This window comes from Bactrocera dorsalis, chromosome 1, assembly GCF_023373825.1.
Source record: "Bactrocera dorsalis isolate Fly_Bdor chromosome 1, ASM2337382v1, whole genome shotgun sequence".
NCBI classification, from domain to species: Eukaryota; Metazoa; Arthropoda; class Insecta; order Diptera; family Tephritidae; genus Bactrocera; species Bactrocera dorsalis.
The window spans coordinates 48781938-48806888 of record NC_064303.1 but is presented as its reverse complement, the minus strand read 5'-3'; the positions used below and the strand labels follow the sequence as shown (position 1 = coordinate 48806888).

Genomic DNA, 24951 nt, shown 5'->3' with positions numbered 1-24951 from the left:
GCCATACGTTGACACGATCGTGATTGCCGAAGAACAGATTGTTCGTGTTGCATCAGATCAGTTGACGCTGGCAGATACACGAATTGATTAACAATGTTGTCTATGCTGAACTGAATGGATTTGATTGTGTTTTTGGCACGGCTGTTTGTTCTGATTTTATCATACTCGTTGCAGCTCTCTGGTGCACACTGTTCTGTTAAAAGAATTAGAGAAACAATGAATTCACATAACAATAAGTGACGATCACACACTATTCCACTACTAAGCGAACGCTAACGCTTTGCATTCATTGCTGGTTGATGATATGAGTGTGAGTTGGGTTTGTTTATGAGATGAATGAGCTGAGTCTACCTGCTAGCGATAAACAACAACTCACAATGTCTTCTCTGTATCTGCATTCACATAATTCCAACTCAGCGTCGGCGCTCAACTCGAGTTATGAGATGAATTCATAAATTCTCTGTTGCATTCATAGCGTGAATTAATTCTTGCAACCCTTTAGTTTGTACATCATCCCCTAAACACTGATTTAGTCGGGCACTTCTGTTCTATTTCAAATACATATGTTTGTATGTACATGTATGTACATATGTTATAGGTATAATGGAAATTCCATTAAGTCTACGAGTAAGTCTTTAGCGGCCTTTACACGATCAGATATGCGTGACAACATGTGTGACATCACACCAAGTTTGACCGTGTAAAGAGGAAAAAAACATGCTTGTCACGCATGTTCAAAGTTTTTAGACTTGTTTAATATTTCTGCTGGTGTGTCACACAAGTGTGATCGTGTGAAGGGCTGCATGATGCACGCAGTGCATTTTTTCAGTCGAAAAAAGACAGTGAAGAGTAATGGTGTCGCGCATGAACGCATGGTAACGCTAGCTTGGACAATTTAAAATGTAAAATTAATTCATTTCATTTCATTCATTTGTAATGCTTTGGGCAAGATATTTCCAGTTCTTTTAACAAATTTGTATGCGAGCGTGTTGGTCTTTTCTTACGCCAATCTTGCACCAAAATTCGTTTTTTCTTGCCACTTTTTGCAATTTCTTCCTCTTCCTCCATTTCTAAAATTTCTTCAATCAGAAGAGCTGCCACTAATGCGCGTGCCATGTTTACTCGTTAACAGCTGAACGAAAATGAACTTCACACACATGCATGACCGTGTAAACGAAAACGTCAAACTTGTACATCAAGCCATGTTGTCACACATATCTGACCGTGTAAAGGCCGCTTTTGGGTAAATCTATAAGTACAGCAAACAACAACAATTTTCTGCTGGACTGATCCTCGCAACGCTATGAACTGCCATGATACGATTGGAACCAAAGCCAGCCATACCGTTTACTCGATTGTGATTGCCGAAGAACAGATTGTTCGTGTTGCATCAGATCAGTTGACGTTGGCGGCTACTTGAATTGATTAACAATGTTGTCTATGCTGAACTGAATTGATTTGATTGTGTTTTGGCACGCCTGCTTGTTCTGATTTTATCATACTTGTTGCAGCACTCTGGTACATACATACATGCATATGTGCGTATGACATTCCCACACAAATAATGCATGCACAACCCTGCAAACCATCAGCGGGTAAAAAACCAGATACAGTGGAACTTCCCTAACTCGAATGTCCAAGGGACAGAAAGTAGAGTTCGAGTTACGGAAAATTCGAATTAAGGAAAATACACTAAGTTGAGTTCAAATTTATTTACATATGTATGTATGTACATGTTTATTTAAAAAGACAGTTTGTAATACATATGTAGTATATATATAAATGTATATAAATTCTTATTGGAAAAAATTGGTAATTTTTTTTTTGTTTAAATACGGACCATTTCTCTTTCTCTATAAAATGTTCCACTACATTTATTGACGCATGGGAACATTTTCTTTGACGAAGTAAAATTTCTTAGGGTCTGGATAGCAGAATACGATTGATTAAATGTGGGTATAGTTTCAGTTGTTGTTACAACCTCGCTTTCACTAGAGACTTCCTCCTCTTAGTCTGAAACAATAGATTATTTGTGTTGAACAATGCTACAATTTACAAATTTTACTTTAGACTTACCTTTTCCAGAAGGAACTAGATTTTCCATGACGCTATCTAAAATGTCTTCATCTGTTGGGAATCCCATTGTTTGCACACCATGGTCAGTATCGACGTAATCATCAAAAGACACATTATCGGTTCCCATTGCCGTTCGATATGTGGTCCAAATTTGTTTCAATTCAGACAATGGAAGATTGTCTTCTTCATCCCAGTCATCCGTAGTAGCATTCTGCATTAACTCACCTTTAGCAAAACCAGCCTTTCTAAAACAATTGCTGATTGTTTGTGGTTTTACACCCAAATTCCAGGTTTTGTTTAGATCCCTGATTGCATCAAGTAAGGACACAGTCGTAGGAGTTGGTTCTTCCATATGGGCCAAAACTTTCATCACAATTCGTTTTCTATAATGTTGCTTGAGATTTTGAATAATCCCTTGGTCCATTGGTTGTAGAACAGACGTCAAATTAGGAGGAAAATATTGCAGTTTAATGTTTTTTAAGTTTGCTTGTACATTTTTAGGATGTGCCGGACAATTGTCAACGAACAGTAGTATTTTCCTATTTTGGGCAACAAAGACTTTATCTAGACTTTTGAGCCACTTATCATAAATTTCACTTGTCATCCACGCTTTTTTGTTGTACTCATAGTCCACATCAAGTGATTTTATACCCTTAAAACAACGTGGGATTTTTGACTTCCGATAACTAGCAATTTCAACTTTTCTGAACCACTCATATTGCTTGCAACCATAACGGTAATTCTCTCCTTGCTGTTTTTGCCACCAAAGCATTTTTGACCTTTAAAGGCTAATGTTTTATTGGGTACACATTTAAAAAAAATGTCCGTTTCATCTGCATTAAAAATATCGTTTTCGTGGCATTGTGTGATTAAATCTGGATAAACGTTTTTTTTTCCAATCTTCACTAGACTGTAAATCGGCTGAAGCACTTTCTCCACAAATCGACATTTGTGCGATATTATGCCTTTTTTTAAATTTATCTAACTACCCTACACTAGCAGAAAAATTTTCGCAACCCAAAGCAATCGCAAATTCTTTAGCTTTTCCTCTGATTAAGGTTCCCGAGAGAGGAAGATTTTTCTCACGTGCGGTAGTAACCCACTTAAGCATAGCTTCATCAACATCATTATTGACGCAAGTTGTAATCCTTTTTCGTTTGGAGTTAAAATTATAGTCACCTTTTTGTTCTAAGAGTTTGTCTTTGTTTTTCAAAATGTTGATAACGTATTAGGAGGAATCCCAAATATTTGTGCAATGTTTTCTTTTTGTTTTCGCCCTTTTCTACCTCGGCAATTAGCTTTAACTTTTCCTTAAGCGTTAAACACTTTACACTTCGTTTTGATGTCATTTTAGTCCAATATCACTACAAAAATTGACAATTTTCACCACCGTTCTAACAACAACTGATACAATCTTATGTAAGTGCTAAGAAATTTAAAATACAAGTCGTTATCTGTCGCCGACTCGCAGCTCGGTAATTCCCCGAAATTGCGGTAGGTGTTTCCCCGAAAAATTCGAGTTACGCTTGGTTACCGCTGCAGTTTCTGTGACATTTTAGTTCGTGTTTTAGAAATATTCGGGTAACAGAAATTCGACTTATAGGGAAAAAATTACATAGTGATGTTATAAAAACGTATTTTGTTCTTAAGAAAATTCGATATAGAGAATATTTCGAGCTACGGAAGTTCGAGTTAGAGAAGTTTCACTGTAATTAGTGGGTAACATGGTGGTAAACGTGGGGATAAACATATAGAGTGTGTCTTAGGCCGAGCAAATATTTAACCCTCTCACGTACGTATACATGTGATCATAGAACAAAAAATAACCCGAAAATGTGCGTTGGTGGTAGTGCATAGAGAAAAAATGTGTAGTTGTATTGATATATTTGTCACAAGCGGGTAGCCGTGGTTGGCTGGGAAGCCCAAATATATATGTACATATGTATCTGCGTATACATGTAAATATGTCGCCCGCATAAACTACAAATATTGTTCTACAAAAACAACAATCGTCTCAAATAGCATCAGCAGCGCCACAGGGCAATATGGCAGCCAAATAGTCGATGCCCAAATTTGTAGAAAAACATACAACAACAATATTTTTATTCATTAACGCAAGCGCACTTTCAACAGGCAAACTTGCTTCATTCATAAAAACAAACACCATTACATCTCCCCGAGCATGCCTTTGCCAACAAGCGTCTTTTCGCGACGATGGCAAAAGATAAAAATCATAAATTAAACAATTTCTGATATTTGTTTGAGAAGGATAAGTGACAACCCCGCAAATATACATATGTAAGCATTCAAATATATTACAATATTTTTTTTTTTTATTTCAATGCCATTGTAACTAGTTAACATAAAACAAACTAACGAACAATTTGGTTTGCTTATTGTATAATACAAAATAATTAATGGTGCTCTGCATATAAATTGCAGAGAATATGGTTACTATTTACTTCGAGTGACAAGAGTCCTGGCTTCAGTGTTCACATGGTCAGAAAGTCTTTCCATGTAAGACTTTGCACATTTGTTGATTGATGCAGCACTGCATCAATGCAACTTTGTTTTGAAATCGCTGGATTTGTGCAACAACGCTAGGGGTTGTATCCCATAAGTCCAAAATGGTCTGAACTCCTGCATGTAGACTAGAATTTTGTTATATGTGGATAAAGAAGAGTTTCTACCCAATAGCCAATACATGTTTCTGATTTTTATTTCTTTTTGACATGTGCACTCCATCTAAGTTTTGTGTCCAGGGCTAGGTATTTCGCAGTATTATGATATGGTATTTGCACACCATTTAAGTACAGAGGCATATATCTAGTATTGTTGTATGTGAAATCAATGTGTACTGATTTAGTCTCGTTTAATTTTATTCGCCATTTAGCTGTCCATTCAAATATTTTGTTTAAATGTTCCTGCAATCTTGTAATTGATGCAGTTTTTGTTTTGCCGATGTTGCTGTTAAACAACTTTCGTCACGTGGTAGATCGCACGTAAAGAGTAGGTAAAGGATGGGTCCTAATACACTACCCTGAGGAACACCAGCCTTTATTTCCTTTAAATCAGAGTACATATTTCCATGTTTAATTCGAAAAAAACGGTTCGAAATGTATGATTTTAAAATATTGTAATATCTTTTACCCTGAGGAACACCAGCCTTTATTTCCTTTAAATCAGAGTACATATTTCCATGTTTAATTCGAAAAAAAACGGTTCGAAATGTATGATTTTAAAATATTGTAATATCTTTTACCCTGAGGAACACCAGCCTTTATTTCCTTTAAATCAGAGTACATATTTCCATGTTTAATTCGAAAAAAACGGTTCGAAATGTATGATTTTAAAATATTGTAATTTTGTTTAGGAGCCCGCCATGGCAAACTTTATCAAATTCTTTAGACACGTCGAGGAAAACGGCCGAGTAAACTTTTTTTTCTTCAAAGGCATTTTCAATGACTCGAGTTATTCTATGGACTTGATCAATAGTGGAGTGATTTTTTGTAATGCCAAACTGATGCGCCGATATCAGCTTCCTCTCATAAATTATGTTGTTAATACGCACAGCAAGCAGTTTTTCCAAAAGTTTTGAGAGTATTGTCAGGAGAGATATGGGCCGATACGAAGTAATTTCTGCTACCATTTCTTTAATTTCTTTGGTATACTTATGACCTGCTGTGACGTTTCTTTTAATTGGTGTGCTACTCCAGGCTGCATATTGAATTGTATTTGTCAAATTCATTATTTCGTTATCTAGCTCGGAATTACAACTTATTTTTACGTGACTATCAACATTGGATAGCATTTGCTTAAAGTATTCCCAGTCAGTATTTTTATTTGTTAGCGAAAGTGGAGGTTCCTTAATAACAACACTTTCGTGAAGTGTTAAATATACTGGTGAATGGTCAGAGGCCATATCCAAACCGCTTTCTATGCACATATAATTTGAGGAGATATGTTTTGTAATGAAAAAATCAATAAGAACTGGTGTTTTAAGTGGATCTGTTGGCCAATAAGTTGGTGTTCCAGTAGACATGATACTGCACCCAGTCAATTGAAGAGCTTTCAATAACTCTCTGCCCTTTGTGGTTATAAGCCTCGAGCACCAGTGAGTATGTTTCGCAATATAATCTCCACCCATGTTTAATTATGTAAAATATATTAATTTATTGGGAAACACCAACACTTAATTTAAATTATTCCACTTACACTCACATTCGCGCTATTGTTTGAAACGAAAAACGATTGTATTTATATATATATGTATATTATAAAATTGTGTTGATAACGACAGTCTAATGTTTTGCAATGCTATATGTCGGCGCGGGGGGAACGACGGCGATCAGATCCAAAGGTAGTCTTGATTCGGCGCAGTATAAAATCGGACGATGATGCTGCGCGCGGGATTGGTGAAGCAAAAATTGACAACATAGTTTATTTGTCGATTTTCAAGTCAAGAAATGTTTCAAAGAATATATTCAATATTCCTCTGATTTATATGTATTCACTGGTTAAGTAGTACTCCGCTTAAATTTAAAATCATCTCTTTTAACTACCTATATCTTGTTGCATCTCACGGTTTGTTTTTTGAAATACATGCAATAATACATAAATACAATAATATATTATTGTTTTAAGCACCCCTCGCATTGGTTGTCCATGACAACGGAGATTTCGCATGAAGCAATAAGTGTACACATTTACAACCAAGGTATAATTTTCATTGAATGCTCAGCTAGAGAACGTAAAACATAGAGAAGGTCCAGGTTCGACAGCGATCATTTGATAGATTCGTGAAAAGGAACTCGCCGCATTTGTTAACATTGTTGGTCGGAATTCGCTTCACAATTTTAACATTGTTTACAATTCTCTTACATATTCTAACCGAGAATATTAAGAGACAGAAATATATGTTTTTACGGCATATGATGACAAAGCATATATGCCGAGAGACTCCCAACGAAGAATTTCGTTTTGCTTGTTTATATGTATTTTGTTTCATTTTTGACACCGAAAAATGTGAACAAAACATATTATGTTCTCTGTCTCACATACGCAAGAATATGAAGAGCCATAAATACATATATGCATGCATGCTTCTTATGATATGCTGCTGTTGGGCATTGTAATATTTTCAGGCTTCAATTTTTGCTTTCAACTTGGGAATCGCAATGTAAATTAATTCCCGTATCGCGGGAATTTATAAAAAAAATTATTTTCCTTTCTGCTAACGCGCAGAGAAAATAAAAAGCGTTGTGTTGACTGAATCACCAGATACAAAATCATAACTTTATTTATAAGTTACTTATATTTATACATTTCCTTATTATTTACTTAAAGTTATAAGAGAGTGTCAATTTACATTAATATCAACATTTTTAGGCAGAACGTTAAGTGTTCTGCTTTGATTTATTATGCCTTCTTGTGAGGGCTACAAATATTGTTTATGTGAACGGAAAAAGTATATCAAATTCTTTAATTATGTGGCCGCACAACTGTAAATTGTAAATATTCAATATTGTTTACAGTTATGGTTAAGTGGCTGTGTGGAGGCTGTCATTAACTCCCCCCTCCCTAAGATGAATCGTCCCCGATTCACTATTATTTTGAGTTAATTTATGTATTTGATCTAAAAGAACATTATATGTGACTTCTTGCAATTGCGCATTTTCTATTGGTTTGGGAATTTCGCGTGATTTTTTGAATTTTAATATTATGTAAGTTATGAAAAATATTCCCAAGATTACTATTATATAATAAAAATATTGTTACAAAAGTAGTATTAAGTTGTATTTGTATTACTATATGCATCCCTGATTATGAACAATAGCTGTAGGTATATGGAATAGCATTTGTCTTGTTGTAGACATCTGGCGCCACGGCTGTCTGCTTGTCTAGTTAAACAATTGTTGAGTCTGGCGCCGCGACTGTCTGCTTGCGTCTGGCGCCGTATAGCCGTATGTTCTGGTAGTTTCCAGACGCGATATTCTAGAAGGACACGTCGACATCAGCGAGAAGTGCGTGGCTATATAAGCCGTGGCAGCGCCAACGTAATGAATCAGTGCTAAGAGTAAACTGCCATAGTGTAGACGAGTTGTGAAATAAAGAGTTGTTGAATTAAATTAAACAGTGTTGATTTTATTTGTCAATCCAGAGATACGAACCTAACAAAGTAAACTAGCAAGCAGTAAATTCGTAACAATATGAATGGACTGTGATATGCTTATTCCGTTCTGCTAACATGTTTATGTTATCTTATGTTAACAGTTTATTAGTTGTTTCTATATATTCTAAAATTTCAAAATTATTGATATGGGTATTTTTAAGATAATTCCAGATTTTTGTTTCTATATTTTCATAAGTTTGATTATTAATTACTGTATTATTTTCAAAAGTTATCAAATAAGTTCCAGTTATTGTTTGATTGTCTACAATATTTTCTCCTGAAATTAATATTGCTCCTGGTTTTATTTCCTCTATTTTCAAATTTTTCTCTTTTAATTTTTTACATTTTCCTTGTTTTTTATTTAATATTTCTGATAAACATGTACTTTTTTATTTAATTTGCAATATGTTTTTGTAATTTCAGATTTACAATTTTGTATATTAAAAAATTTATTTTTACAATATGTGACGTTCTGATCAATTATCAGCTTACTCTAATTGAGCTCATCTAATTGAGCTATGGCTCTCACATCATAATATTTATATGTTAATTCTATTTTAGGGTATTTGATATAAAGTATAATTATATCTCCTTTTTGTGCTATTTTAAATTTTGAAATGTCCATTAAGTCTGTAATGGTCATTGTACCATGTTGGTAATAAGTTATGTTTTTTAATTCATTGAAATGTAATATTGTGGGATTTAAAATTCCTATTTTCCCAAACGTTATTGTATTTATTATATTTTGTAATTCATGTATAATGTATTGATTTCTTCTTCTTTTGATTTTTCTGGCTGTGTTATCACTTTTTATATTATTTATTGTATCAGTTGATTCTGTTATTACTTTAAAAATTTCTGAATTTGTAGTAAATTGTTTATTGTTATTTATTGTTAGATCATTTAATCTATCATTTATTTTTATAAAATCATCATGATCTGGAGTTCCTGCTATCCATTTCCAAAGTGTACCTAATTCATTTATTCCTCTTTTTTGTCTAACATGGTTTTGTTTTAACTGTCCTAATAAAGTTTCAATTAATAATATTTCTGATTCTGTTTCTTGAGTGATAATTTCTAAATTATCATTATTATTAATTCCATATTTCATATTGTTATAAAAACTTCTTTTTTCTTTTGTTATTATATTTTCAAAGATTGTTAAATTAGTGATGTGAAATATATCTCCATATTCTTCATAAATGGAAACGTCTCCATTTTCGATAAGTACGTAGTCCTGTCGGGTATAATCTATGATATCAGCTGTCGTTAAGCCAATTAGTAATGTGAAAATTGAAAGGATCATTTTGAAAACCTATAATTAATTATGATTTTTTGTTATCTTTATGTATAATTCTATTTCTGTTATTTATTATTATATTATTCCCCAAGTTTTCTTTAACCTGTTGTTTCTTATACCGAGGTTGTAATTTATTTCTTTCTCCAATTATTTTTTCATAAATAATTTGTCCGGGATGATATTGCTTATCTATTCTATGTTTATTATGAAACATTAGCATTTTTTCCTGCGCTTGCTTTAAAGTGGTTGGTAAGTTTTCATGGTTTACCCTATTATAAAGTACTTCATTTGGTTTAAAATTCGTTACTGAATGAATTGTTGTATTGTATTGTTGCGCTGCTCTAAGTACTGTTTCTAAATTACTGACAATATTGTATTCTTCCTGTATACATCTGGCTATTTCGATTATCGTTGAATGAACTCTTTCAACTTGCCCATTAGTTGTGCTATGACGTGGATCACAAAAGTAAATTTCAATATTTAACCTTTGCATTAAGGATTTAAATGTTGGTGTAGTAAAGCTTGGTTCATTATCAAAAGTAATTTGTTTTACATCTGTAAAGGTTTGAAGTAATTCTAAAACCTTTTCTTCGATATTTGACTTGTCTTCTATATGTTTTAATATTAAAAATTTTGAATAAGCGTCCACACATGTGATAAATTTTAGTTTCTGTGCGTAAAAAATGTCTAAATGGAGCTGTTCTCCTTTTTTCTCTGGAATTGGGGCTTTACCTATTGGTATTTTCTTAGGATGGCGATCATATTTATTTTTATTGCATATCATACAATTTCGAATGTATTCTTTCATTCTTTTCCTCATTTCGGGCCAATAATACAATTTCTCTATTTGTTTAAGATTTTCATTATAGCTTCGATGAGCTCTATTATGGGTTTGTTCTATTAATCCGGACTGATCTTCTCTATTAATAATATCCATTGGGAAGAGTTTGGTAAATACAAATTTGTTTTGAAAAGTTTGTTTCAGAGCTTCTTGAATTTCGTGCAAGTCTTCAACAGTGCAGTGAATCGCTGTTACTAACTTTGGTGGAATATATTCCTTCAAACTAGTCATTAAATTTTCTACTGTGTCATACTCTATTAAATGCCTTTTATTCCCAAAAGTTTCGATTAACTCATGAATCGTGAACCTATTTTTACATAGTATAATTTGCTGTTTAAACTGATTTAATGGTTTTTTTGTTTCCTGTATTTGATTGTTTTCGCTACTCTGTGCCGAGTGCTCTGAATCTTCCGATTCGTTTGATAAATGGTTTAACTGAAGACGGGAAAGTGCGTCTGTTACTACATTGGTTTTACCGGGTTGGTACACAAATTTAGGAGAGAATTCTTCTATAATTGCGTGCCATCTTTTCATTTTTGGATTCGGGTTACGGGGTGATAAAGCAAATGTTAATGGTTGATGATCAGTATGTATTTCCAAATTGGTTACACCGTAGAGATAATTTCGTAGATTTTTTAGTGCCCAAACAATGGCATAAAGCTCCTTCTCATTAGTTGCGTAATTTCTTTCAGTTTTATTAAGAGTTTTTGAAATGAAGGTAATTGGTTTACCTCCTTGTGATAGTACCGCACCCATTGCAAAGTTAGATGCATCGGTAGTTAATACAAATATTTTTGAGTAATCGGGTTGCGTTAATTCCATTTCTGAAGCCAAATGATTCTTTAATTTATTTAATGCAGATATTCCTTCCTCATTTAGAGTTATTTCAAATTTTTTTGATTTATTTTTAGAAATCCTACCATTTTCTCCTGATAGGTATTTTGTCAAAGGTTTAGCTATCGCCGCATAGTCTTTAACAAATTTACGATAATATCCAGCAAGCCCTAAGAAGCCTCTTAATTCGCGTAAACTTCTTGGTATTGGATAATTTAATATTAATTTTATTTTATTTGGGTCTGTTTTGATAACATTATGAGCTACTACATAACCTAAAAACTCTATTTCTTTCTCGAAAAATTTTGATTTTTCTAATGAAATTTTCATATTAGCTTCTTTTAAAATTTGCGTAATTGTTTCCAGATCCTTTAAGTGTTGAGTTATATTTTTCGAAAAAATAATTATATCATCCATATAAACGTGACAAATTTTTCCAATATGCTCTCGCAATATGTCATCCATTGCCCTCTGAAAAATTCTAGGAGCATTTTTTAAACCAAAAGGCATCCTTAAAAATTCATATTTCCCATTATTAACGGAAAAAGCTGTTTTCTCAATATCATTCTTTGACATTATAATTTGATGGAATCCTGATTCTAGATCGATGCTTGAAAAATATTTTGCCTTGCCTAAATTAGACAATATTACGTTAGTATCTGGAATAGGGTAACGATCGGGAATTGTATGCTCATTTAGCTTTTTGTAATCGATTACCATTCTAAGTTTCGGTGTTCCATTCTCATTGGTACCTTTTTTTGGTACCACCCAAATAGGTGAATTATACGGACTTTTACTCGGTCTTATGATATTTTCATTAATCAATTTTTTTATTTCTTCATTAATAAACGAATTTACAGATAAAGGATATGGATATTGTCTGCTCCATATCGGATCCTCATTTTTCATTCTTATTTCTGCTTTTACTTTCGTCATGAACGGAAAGTTTGTATTAATACTTGAATGCATTTTAGCAATTTTTTCTTTTATATGTGTTTTAAGATCCTGCAATTCTTCACCCTGATTTTCATTGTTTGAACTTTCAGAATTCTTTACCGAATAATAATTATCATTATCACCATTCATTTCTGAGCCACTTTCGCCCAATATTGAATAGTTATCGTTCATGTTGCCGGTAAATTCATCGGCTGGCGTTGTAGAAATTTTTCTTTCCACAATATTTTCTTTACTTAATTTGCCGGTATTATCTTCGGCTGGTGTTGTAGAACTTTTTTGTTCCACAATATTTTCTTTATTTATTTTGCCGGTATTATCTTCGGCTGGCTTTGTAGAACTTTTTTGTTCCACAATATTTTCTTTATTTAATTTGCCGGTATTACCTTCGGCTGGCGTTTTAGGACCCTTTTGTCCCAAAATAAATTTTTTTAATAAAATATTGCCGGTAAAATCTTCGGCTGGCTTTACGGAATCTTTATGTTCCTTATTGTTTTCTTTTTCATTTTTAATGATATTTCCCTCAGTTAAATGTACAGAAACTTTTTGTTCCTTGATTTTTAAATTTTCTCCATTTTTATTTTCAAAATAAATGTTTATACTGTTTGTTTCGTTTTTATTATTATTTTTTTTCCATATAATTTATTTTCCCATTGGGCACGTCGATAAGTGCCTCAATTTTTTCAAGGAAATTATGCCCCAAAAGGAGATCTGATTCTAAACCTTCTATTTCGTAGAAAATTTCTTCGACTCCAAATATGGTTATTATATGGTAATGCTTTATTATAGAATAGCCGTTCACGGTTTTTATCCGTTTATAAATGGCTAGATCTTTTTTGTTATTATAAACCCCAGGCTTAATATAGCAAGAGGTTGCTCCTGTATCGACTAGAGCTTTTAAACTTTTTTTTATTTTTGAGTCGTAGAGCTTTAGATAGGGGAGTTCATCCCCTCCTTGTCTAAAAAATGACTCTCATTTATGTTATTTATCCTCTGGGTTTTCTCCTGTGGGCGAAAGCTATTATTGCTTTCTCTTGGTCGTTTTATTCCTTGGGTATTTTTATTTGTAATTTGCCTATTTGGTTGGTCCATATTGGCTTGATGGCTTGTACTGGCCAATGGTTTCCCAAAATTTTGGTAGTTATGGCTATTGTTTAATTGGGGTTTTGGCTAATTTTCCCTTCGATATGATCTAGACATAGATGGATCTATGTCCATTGGTTCTGGTTTTGGCATGTTACTCCTCTGAGGAAATCGTAAATTATTACCTGGATAAAACTGTTTTACTCTTGTCCTTTCATTTGCAAAATTTTGTGCAAATCGAGCTCTCTGATTATTGGACTCTATTTCCTGAGCTTTGGCCAATGCGTCGGGCAAATCTTCCGGACAGAGGGAAAATATAATATCTCTTAATGGAGCGTTAAGTCCAGTTATAAATATTCTAAGAGCCTGGTCTCTATTCTTTTTGTTCAGTTCTTTTGTTATTGGTGCGGCCCCTCCATAAGTCATAATGGTTTTATTAATTATCAACGTTAGTTTTTTATTAACTAAATTATAATACTCATTGAGCCTTGTCGTAAAACACTCATTTCCTGTTCTATGATATGAATCGGACGTTTGTCCGAATATGCAAAATCGAGACGCGCAATTATCGCGTCAAAATTTAACACAGTACCATGGTTGGTTAATGTGTCATTTGCTTCTAGTGTAATTTTGTTACGCAAAATCGTAAGGGCTGCGAAGTACTTTCGGCTACCTCTTACATATAAACTCATAACGTTATGTGCTGCTTCGCGCCAGCTAACATAAGCGTTTATCCTTCCTGAAAATTCTGGTAAGGATTTTATAACATCTAGTGACTCATGACACTGAATGTTGTCATTTATTGTTTCAGTCTGAAAATCTGTTACTCTGTGTGTTTCAGTTTCAACTTGAGTTTTTAATCTGTCAATTTCTTGCCTTATTGTAATATTGCTACTAATCATGATTAATTATTATTATTATTTTTTGTTTAGAGAAAAAAAACTTTATTATTATTTTATACTTGTATAATCTCTTCTAGGAAGAGATGCTCTTCTATTCTGGAGGATCCTTTTGTGTAGGATTCGCAGAATTGAGCTAAGTTATGGGGGTCTTTTTATTTTGTTATGTGGCTGGTCGAGCCTTAATTTATATTTTTATTTTATCGCAGTTTATCGCTGATTTTTTTATTTTATCTTATACTTGTATAATCTCTTCTAGGAAGAGATGCTCTTCTATTCTGGAGGGTCCTTTGGTGTAGGATTCGCAGAATTGAGCTAAGTTATGGGGGTCTTTTTATTTTGTTATGTGGCTGGTCGAGCCTTAATTTATATTTTTATTTTATCTAAGCTGGAGGGTCCCCCCGAAGGTGGTGAATCGCAGCTTAATTTTATTTTAGTATTGGTTGCACATACTAGAAACTATGTTTTTTTTATTTTTTTTCTCTGGGGCACTTTTTTTCTTTGTGATCCCCACCGCAATTTTTACAGTAATATAATCTAGTATACTTATGTTTAATTTGGGTATTCCCCATGAATATATATATATATATTACTTAATGTGATTGGTTTTCATTTAATTAATAATTATTGTCTTACTTACTAATAATTCTATGTTGTTGCTGCTGTTGCTGCTGTTGTTGCCCTTGCTGCCGCTGCCGTTGCCTTTGCTGCCGCTGCCATTGTTGCCTTTTGACTATTTCGAATCTCTTTAATTAATTCTGCTGATAAAGCTGCTGCGCTCACACCTTCGTATCACAAATTGTTGTAAATTTCTCTACTTTTACTTCGCAATTTATATGTGAGTATGTTTGTTTGTGTTTCTGCTTGCTCTTCTGCTTCTTCTTCTTCTGGTATTTTTTGCAATTAACCGCCACTTATGGTTTTATTAAATTATCGTTAATTGATTGTTCATTAATTATTGAGTAATATTACTTAAGCGTGTTGTTGTTGTTGTTTTTCACTCTCGCACGAGGTTTATATTTTTATTAGGATTCACGAACACTTATCCTTTTCCGAGGATATGTTTTTTTCGTGCCCCACGTTGGGCGCCAATTAATTCCCGTATCGCGGGAATTTATAAAAAAAATTATTTTCCTTTCTGCTAACGCGCAGAGAAAATAAAAAGCGTTGTGTTGACTGAATCACCAGATACAAAATCATAACTTTATTTATAAGTTACTTATATTTATACATTTCCTTATTATTTACTTAAAGTTATAAGAGAGTGTCAATTTACATTAATATCAACATTTTTAGGCAGAACGTTAAGTGTTCTGCTTTGATTTATTATGCCTTCTTGTGAGGGCTACAAATATTGTTTATGTGAACGGAAAAAGTATATCAAATTCTTTAATTATGTGGCCGCACAACTGTAAATTGTAAATATTCAATATTGTTTACAGTTATGGTTAAGTGGCTGTGTGGAGGCTGTCATTAACTTGTACACATGCAAATATGTATGCTTTTGCGTTTTGCCGTCGGCAATTGAATATTGACTTGTAAGCATAATATGATAAGAGTATAATTTTGTATGAATGTATGCATAGTAATATTTATAGTCAATTTGGACTTGCATATTTAATAACTTTATCTGAGTTTTACATAACATAATATACTAATAAATATTCTTGTATTATATTTCCTACTAATAGAAATTAAATTTATCACAACAATATATATGTACATACATATGCATTTATGTATGCATATCTTCTATCATATTAATCTTATGTCTGCACATGCTCATATCATAATCTTATTATCTGCTCATATAAATGTACATACATACTTATGTATACGCATGTGCGCATTCCGAAATTCAAATAATGATTTTATCACTTAAGCGGCCCACTCACGACAAATTTGTTTGACAAATCTGTTTGAAGACGGTTAAGCACTCACGACAAACCGATTTGACAAACTTTATTTCCATTGTGTGCTTCGCGGAGTTAACATGTCTGATTATAACGCGGATGATGTAATTGCGCTACTAGTAATACACCAGTGCATGAAGCGAAAAAAGCCAAATGCAAAAAAAAAAAATAATGAAGAAAGAATGGATGAAAGAGTGGTTATGTGAGAGATATAACCACTCACATGTAAAACTATTAAATTCAATGGAGCTGAATTTTTTTTGCATTGCCATAAGGCCGGTTAATTTTTAAATAATTCAATAAACTCTTCCAAAAAATGTTTGCTCACGCTTGCCATTTTTTTATCCGCTGATGTTTACTCTGCAAAAATTTCAAGCAACTGACCAAATGTTTGCAAACCACACCACTCACGACAAACGAATCCACAAATCGGTTGTTAGTTTTTGAAATTTGTCGCAAACCTTCAATCCGTTTGACAACATGCCCACTCACGACGAAAACCACCTCAAACTCAAACAGATTTGTCAAACAAATTTGTCGTGAGTGGGCCGCTTAATCAATGTATTTCATGTGCGCGCATTGATCTGCATGTTCATACATTCATATATACATACTTATATGTACATATATTTGTATACACTCCCGAACATATAATGCACAAGCATACAAACATACATATACATACACATGTGAATATGTCACCAACAAAAAATTGAAGCATTATTCTACAAAAACACCAATTGCTCAAATAGAAGGAGCATCACAAGTCAATATGGCAGCCGAATTGGCGAAACCCAAATGTAGTAAATTCTACAACGAAAACGATTTCATTCATGAACGCAGGCGCAAATTCCACAAGCGCGGGCGCTTCATTCATAAAATAAATAGCAGCAATAGCAGCGGGAACGGCGAATTCCCCTTTGTGATTCTATCAACTCTGTTAGCCGCGCAATCGAACCATCATACAGATTTCGATTTGCACCTTCTCTATACTTTTACGTTCTCTGGCTCAGCTCTGTTCACGTGCCATTGTCGAAATAAAATGTTTTTAATATACATAAGATTATCGTTTTGGCAACCCTGGAAGGAAGTCAAGTGAATTGAAGTGTGATAAAATAATATTAAATAAATTCAAAATTTTAAAGATTTACAACAATTAAATTAAAAAACTTATTTCTACACGGAAGTGCATTTTACGTAGATTGCCCGAAAGTTGAAGTGCGGTGAGATGATCGAGTGGATGGGCTGTTGTACCTGCTAAAAGTGTTTCAGTGGATGTAAAGCAGCCTATTATCGTTTTTTTCCCTTTCTTATTGGACTTTGACCAGTAAAAGGGAATCTGAAAAATCACTACCTAGTATAAGCTTTATTTATCTAATACAACAACCAATTATATTTGCATTATTTATAGTTAAGCTTTTACCTGTATTAGATCAGCCTAGAAGTATACATCGAAATTGGTAAATGTTTTATCTAATAGTTGCCACATAGTTATTTTTACTAAATATTGGCTCATGAAAAACGTCCGAACGCCTCCACCTGGAGGTGGCAAAACATCTGAAAACCCAGAAACTACGGCAAATAAATGAAATCATTATGAAACAATTATAAACCAACAATCCAGGCAGTTGGAAACAATAGAGCAATTATGCGCCGAATTAAAGAAAGAGATAGCGTTTCTCAAAGCCGAAAATCAAAACCTAAAAACAAAGAATTTAAGTCCAACACATAACGAAATAAATGCTGAATTGTATGCAACAGATGAGGAAGAGCTTGCCCGCGAAACAGATTGGATTTTGAAAAAAAGGCCCAGTAAAAAAGGAAAGCTAAACTATCTCCTCGGCTCGTGGTTCCAGCGACATCAAATACCATAAGAGAAGTCGGAAGAAACCAAAAAGAAACGAAAATCTCACGACCTCCTCCAATAATGATATCGGGTGACTGTGAATACCAAAAAATATATAAAATTACGAATGATGAGGCAAAAAAAGCTTTTACTATTAAGCTTCTAAATAATAATACATACAAAATCAATACATCAGACTCTGATGATTATAGGAAGTTAACGAAAACCCTGTCTACACAGAATTTACCGTGGTTTTCTTATGAAAATAAGCAATCTCGTCCAATTAAGGTAATGGTTAAAAATTTACATCATTCAAACGAACCACAGGCAATCATATCAGACCTTCATAAGAAGGGATTCAAAGCCGTAAACGCAGTCAACAAACTGAAGTGGAAAACGAAAGAGCCGTTAGATATGTTTCTTCTTACTTTCGATGCAACAGAAAATATAAATAACATATATGCAATAAAAACCATATTGCATTCAGTTGTTGTCATTGAGGCCGTAAAGCAGTCAAAGCTCATACCACAATGCAAATTGTGTCAATCATATGGACATACCCAAAACTATTGTGGTAAGCAAGCAAGATGTGTGAAGTGTGCGGGAAAGCATAAGACCATAGAGTGCCAAAAACCTAATCACAATCAACCAAAATGTTGTAACTGTGGTGAGGCTCATCCTGCTAACTACAGAGGATGCGTAGTTGCGAAAGAACTCCAAAAGATTCGTGACCAAAGAACTGGTTCAAAGAAAAACGACCCACGTCCTAAAAGCTCGGATGTAAAAGAAACCAAAAGCCTCCCAAAAAACGCAATACGGCAATCAATGGCTGAAAATAGAGTTTCAACAACAAATGAGCTGACTTATTCGCAAGTTGTAAAAGAGAATACTTGTTCAAATGATGCTAGCATTCTTCAACAAATCTTAGAAAAGATTACAAAACAAAATGAGTTTACCATTGCACTTGAGAAGAGGCTTCAGAAGCTCGAAAAAACTGTACAAAAAAATAAATAAATATGACAAAATTCTTAAAAATTATGCTATGGAACGCAAACGGCCTTACTAAACACCAAAATGAGCTAGAAACAATACTCAATACTGAAAAAATTGACGTATGCTTAATTTCTGAGACCCATTTTAGCAAGCAAACTTACATTAAATTCAAAAACTTCGAAATGTATCATGCAATACATCCGAACAATTGTGCACGCGGAGGAGCTGCTATTATAATAAGAAGCAACATAAAACACCACGAAGAAAACAGCATATCTACAGATGAATTTCAAGCAATAACGGTCACGATAGATAGTGACAACAACTTGTCCCTTACAGCAGTTTACAGTCCCCCAAGACATCAAATAAAATGCCATAGCTATCTAGAACTCATCAAGAGCCATAAAAACCGATTTATAATGGGTGGTGATTATAATGCGAAACATACTCATTGGGGCTCGAGGCTTATAACCACAAAGGGCAGAGAGTTATTGAAAGCTCTTCAATTGTCTAGTTGCAGTATCGTGTCTACTGGAACACCAACTTATTGGCCAACAGATCCACTTAAAACACCAGATCTTATTGATTTTTTCATTACAAAGCATATGTCCCCAAATTATATGTACATAGAAACCGGTTTAGATATGACATCTGATCATTCACCAGTGTATTTAACACTACACGAAAGTGTTGTTATTAAGGAACCTCCACTTTCGCTAACAAATAAAAATAGCGACTGGGAATACTTTAAGCAAATGCTATCCAATGTTGATAGTCACGTAAAAATAAGTTGTAATTCCGAGCTAGATAATGAAATCATGAATTTGACAAATGCAATTCAATATGCAGCCTGGAGTAGTACACCAACTAAAAGAAACGTCACAGCAGGTCATAAGTATACCAAAGAAATTAAAGAAATGGTAGCAGAAAAACGTCGATTACGCCGAAAGTGGCAACAAACAAGATCTCCATCTGATAAAAGTTGTCTTAACAAATTGTGTAAAAAACTTACCAATAAGATAAAGGCATATAAAAATATAACTCTAAGCTATTACCTGAAAAATTTATCCAACGACCATAGGAATGATTATTCACTTTGGAAGTGTACAAAAAATTTTTCACGACCCGTAACTCAGCATTGTCCAATCAGAAAAGCAGACCAGTCATGGGCCAAGAGCGATATCGAGAAAGCAAATGTTTTTTCGGCATACCTTGAAGGTGTCTTCAAACCATATGATACATCCAATGCAGCAGAAATGGAAACTCATACTTACGAGAATTATACCGAAATTTCTCCAATAACTAATGATGAAGTATGCGCAGAAATAAAAAAACTGAAGTCTAAAAAATCGCCTGGGTTTGATCTTATTACTAGTGAAATACTAAAACAGCTTCCTCACAACGTTATATGTAAAATTACTGCCATAATGAATGCAACTATAAATCTTCAACACGTATCCATTTATTGGAAAACTGCAGAGGTGATTATGTTCAATAAACCTGGTAAGCCAGCGCATGAAATTACTTCGTATCGGCCCATATCTCTCCTGCCAATACTCTCAAAACTATTGGAAAAACTGCTTGCTGTGCGTATTAACAACATAATTGAAGAGAGGAAGCTGATACCAGCGCATCAGTTTAGCTTTCGAAAAAATCACTCCACTATTGACCAAGTACATAGAATAACTCGAGTCATTGAAAATGCCTTCGTAGACAAAAAGGTTTGCTCAGCTGCTTTTCTCGATGTGTCTAAAGCCTTTGATAAAGTTTGTCATGGCGGGCTCCTAAACAAAATTAAAATGCTTTTACCAAAAAAATATTACAATATTTTAAAATCATACCTTTCGGACCGTTTTTTTCGAATTAAACTTGGAGATATATTCTCTGACTTAAAGGAAATAAAGGCTGGTGTTCCTCAGGGTAGTGTGTTAGGACCCATCCTTTACCTACTCTTTACGTGCGATCTACCACATGACGACAATTGTATTACAGCAACATTTGCAGATGACACTGCGGTTCTGTCTGTTGGCAAAACACAAACTGCATCAATTGCAAGATTGCAGGAACATTTAAGCAAAATATTTGAATGGACAGCTAAATGGCGAATAAAACTAAACGAGACTAAATCAGTACACATTGATTTCGCATACAACAATACTAGATATGTGCCTCTGTACTTAAACGGTGTGCAAATACCATATCATAATACCGTGAAATACCTAGGCATGACCCTGGACACAAAACTTAGATGGAGTGCACATGTCAAAAAGAAAAAAGAAGAATTAGAAATAAAATTCAGAAACTTGTATTGGCTATTGGGTAGAAACTCTGCATTATCCACATATAACAAAATTCTAGTCTACAAGCAGGCGTTCAGACCAGTTTGGACTTATGGGATACAACTTTGGGGGTGCTCAAGCCCTAGCATTGTTGCACAAATCCAGCGATTTCAAAACAAAGTTTTAAGATGCGCCGTCAATGCGCCTTGGTATGTTCGCAGTCACGATCTTGAACGCGATCTCGGAATTGACTCAATTGCTGCATCAATTAAAAAATGTGCAAAGTCTCATATGGAAAGACTTTCTGACCATGTGAACACTGAAGCCAGGGCTCTTGTCTTGTTGTTGTGAATGGAAAGAAAGGCTTAAGCGCAAAAAACCGTATCACCTTATACAGTAACCAGATTCTCTGCAATTTATACGCAGAGCACCATTAATTATTTTGTATTATACAATAAGCAAAACAAATTGTTCGTTAGTTTATTTTATGTTAACTAGTTACAATGGCACTGAAATAAAAAAAAAAAAAAAAAAAAAAAAAAAAAAATATACATAAGTATATCAAAGCACACAAGCATGTACGTACAAATTGAACTATTTCATGATGAATTCCTTAAAATCTTTTGGAATATATAACAAAGTCATACATGTACTATTATTTAAATATTTAATTCATGTAGGTTTAGTAAGTTATATACATACATATTGTTACAAAAGTAGTATTAAGTTTGGTATTTGTATTGCTGTATGAATCCCTTATTATAAGCATTTGGCGCCGCGGCTGTCTGCTTGTCTAAACAATAGCTGCATTTGGCGCCGTATAACATTGTCAAATTCAAGATGGTTAAATTCGGAGAATTGAGAATTCAGCAATTAAAAAAGGAACTGGAGGAGCGTAATTTGCCGATAAGCGGGCAAAAGGCGGATCTGCACGATTACGTGAAGCAATGGAAGCGGATGGAATTAATGTGGACGAGTTCGAATTTGATGGGCCAGAAACTTCTACAAAGGTAGAAGAACAACGAACATCATCAAGTGTAGACATGAACTTGCTGTTAGTGGCTATTAAGCAAATAGAAAATCGTCTGGCACAGCAAATAGCTGAAAATACAGAAAATGCAGTCCAAACAGAAAATCGTCTGGCACAGCAAATAGCTGAAAATACATCACAGTTAAAGTCTTGCCTTGCACAACAAATGACTGAAAATAATACGCAGTTAGAAAAGCGTTTGGTACAACAGATTACAGAAAATAATACACAAGTGCAAGAGAAGTTTTCAAAATTTGAAGACGAATTAAGCACGTTAAAAAATGACGAAGAAAATTTGAAATCAGAAGTTCTTCAATTGAGTAATCGTATGCGAGAACTGCAACTGCATGGCCCTGCACCATCAACAAATAACCCAAGATTGAAGGCACCCACATTCGATGAAAGTATTCCATTTCAAATTTTCAAACTTCAGTGTGAAAAGACAGCAATGGCCAATAACTGCAATGCAGCGGACAAATTAGCGTCCTTGTTTGTATCATTGAAAGGACCTGCGGCAGAAATCCTTCAGACTATTCCAGATTGTGAACGGGACAACTATGAGGCATTGATGAGTGCGATAGAAAGACGATATGGTAGTGAGCACCGGAAACAAATATACCAGATCGAACTGCAAAATAGGGGTCAGAAGATGAACGAGTCATTGCAAGAGTTCGCAACTGAAATAGAACGACTGGCTCATTTGGCAAATGCAGATGCACCTGTGGATTACATTGAGAGGGTAAAAATTCAAAGTTTCATAAATCGAATTCGTGATGTGGACACCAAACGGGCCACATATGTATTGCCAAAAAGAACGTTTCCTGAAACGGTTTCGCACGCCCTCACACAGGAAACAGCTTCTCTACTAAGTAAACCAGTACACAAAGTACAAAGAGTCGAAATGGAACAACCGGCGCTGATGGAAGAAATATTAAAGACTCGGAAGACAATTGCTGCACCGCGAGTAAATACAACAGGCAGATGTTTCAACTGTGGAAAAGCGGGTCACTTTGCCCGAAATTGTAATATAAAAGTAAATTCAAAACGGAAACAACCAACAGATAACGAGGACAGAGTATCCACATCTCGCAAGTCGTTAAACTAAAACGGAACAGTTCAACGGGGCGTGGACTGGTTCCCACAACTATTTGCCCCGCCATCTCGATATAACAAATAGGTCGCCACGGCAACAATCTTACTATCAACGGTATCGTAAATGGAAGACTGTCAACGCTTACTTTGGATACTGGTGCCACACATTCAATTATCCGACCGGACGTGGTAAGAGGAACAGTTGAACCATTAGTCGGTTGCAAGCTTCGAACGGCCACCGGAGAGGAAGCAGCTGTTGCGGGAAAAGTGTTTTGCGAAGTGATGATTGGTACCCTGGAAGTTAATCACACCTTCATCGTAGCAGAAATCACGGATGAAATTATAATAGGAGTAGATTTCATGATTGATCACGGGATTACTTTAGATTTAAACAAGCAAATGCTGTTTTGCCAGAACATGGAGATGCCTATAAACACCGGATATGTGCCCAACGTTGAAAGTAAGAGGGTGATTGTTGATGATAATCAGAGTATTCCACCAAAATCTGAGGCGATTGTATGGGCCAAAGTGAATGGAGGAGGTGGGACTGAAGAGTTGTGGATTGTGGAACCAACAAAAATAGATACACCCATATTGGTAGGAAGAACGCTTGTGAAAACTAGAGAAGACGCCACCATTCCGGTCAGAGTAGTGAATGAATTCAACACGCCTATAAGTCTGAAGAAAGGAGCAGTAATTGGACAGTGCCAGAATATAAGTGCAATAGCACGATGCGAACGGTCAGAACAGAAACCTACTATTGAGCAACAGCAGATAAGTCCTACACTCCTAAATAATTTGCTGAACGAACTGCATGGAAATGAAAAATTAAAAGCAGAAAAACTATTAGAAAAATACGCATCCATATTTGCAAACGAAGGAAACAACACAGGAAGAACGAGCATTGTCAAACATCGCATAAATACCGGAGACGCTTAACTAATCCGACAAGCTCCGCATAGGGTTCCACTAGCAAAACGTAAGGATGCTAACAAAATTATTGAAGACAAGCACAAAAACGGTGTAATCGAACCTTCAATAAGTCCATGGAGCTCACCCATCGTCTTAGTTAAAAAGAAAGATGGTAGCACCCGTTTCTGCGTAGATTATAGGAAGTTGAATGATGCCACAAAGAAGATTCTCTACCGAGAATCGACGATACATTATACACCTGGAGTCTTTAGCGAAATGGTTTTCTACATTAGATCTACAAAGTGGATATTGGCCAGTCGAGATTGATAAATGTGAGCAGATAAGTCCTACACTCCTAAATAATTTGCTGAACGAACTGCATTTTTCATTTCCATATTTGAAATTTATTAACAATTTATGAAAATAAATATTTAAACATTATCAGAAAAAAAAAAAAAATTAAAAATTAAAAGCAGAAAAACTATTAGAAAAATACGCATCCATATTTGCAAATGAAGGAAACAACACAGGAAGAACCGGCATTGTCAAACATCGCATAAATACCGGAGACGCTTAACTAATCCGACAAGCTCCGCATAGGGTTCCACTAGCAAAACGTAAGGATGCTAACAAAATTATTGAAGACAAGCACAAAAACGGTGTAATCGAACCTTCAATAAGTCCATGGAGCTCACTCATCGTCTTAGTTAAAAAGAAAGATGGTAGC

At 34.5% G+C, this 24951-nt stretch overlaps 2 protein-coding genes across 2 annotated transcripts in view; one reads left to right on the top strand and one right to left on the bottom strand.

The window, feature by feature from the left end:
• Window positions 1-23971, top strand: part of LOC125775363 (uncharacterized) — a 727609-nt gene extending 703638 nt beyond the window's left edge. Inside the window, exon 3 of the mRNA XM_049445876.1 lies at window positions 23854-23971. The gene's annotated coding sequence lies outside the window, so the exon portion shown is untranslated. The remainder of the gene's footprint in view (window positions 1-23853) is intronic.
• On the bottom strand, window positions 1409-2761 carry LOC125775482 (tigger transposable element-derived protein 4-like). The gene is made up of 2 exons (XM_049446138.1): window positions 2077-2761; window positions 1409-2013 (listed from the first exon to the last, which is right to left on the bottom strand). Exons 1-2 carry the CDS (start codon window positions 2678-2680, stop codon window positions 2009-2011), a joined length of 609 nt encoding a protein of 202 aa, XP_049302095.1. The 5' UTR covers window positions 2681-2761; the 3' UTR covers window positions 1409-2008.
• Window positions 23972-24951: the final 980 nt, after the last annotated feature.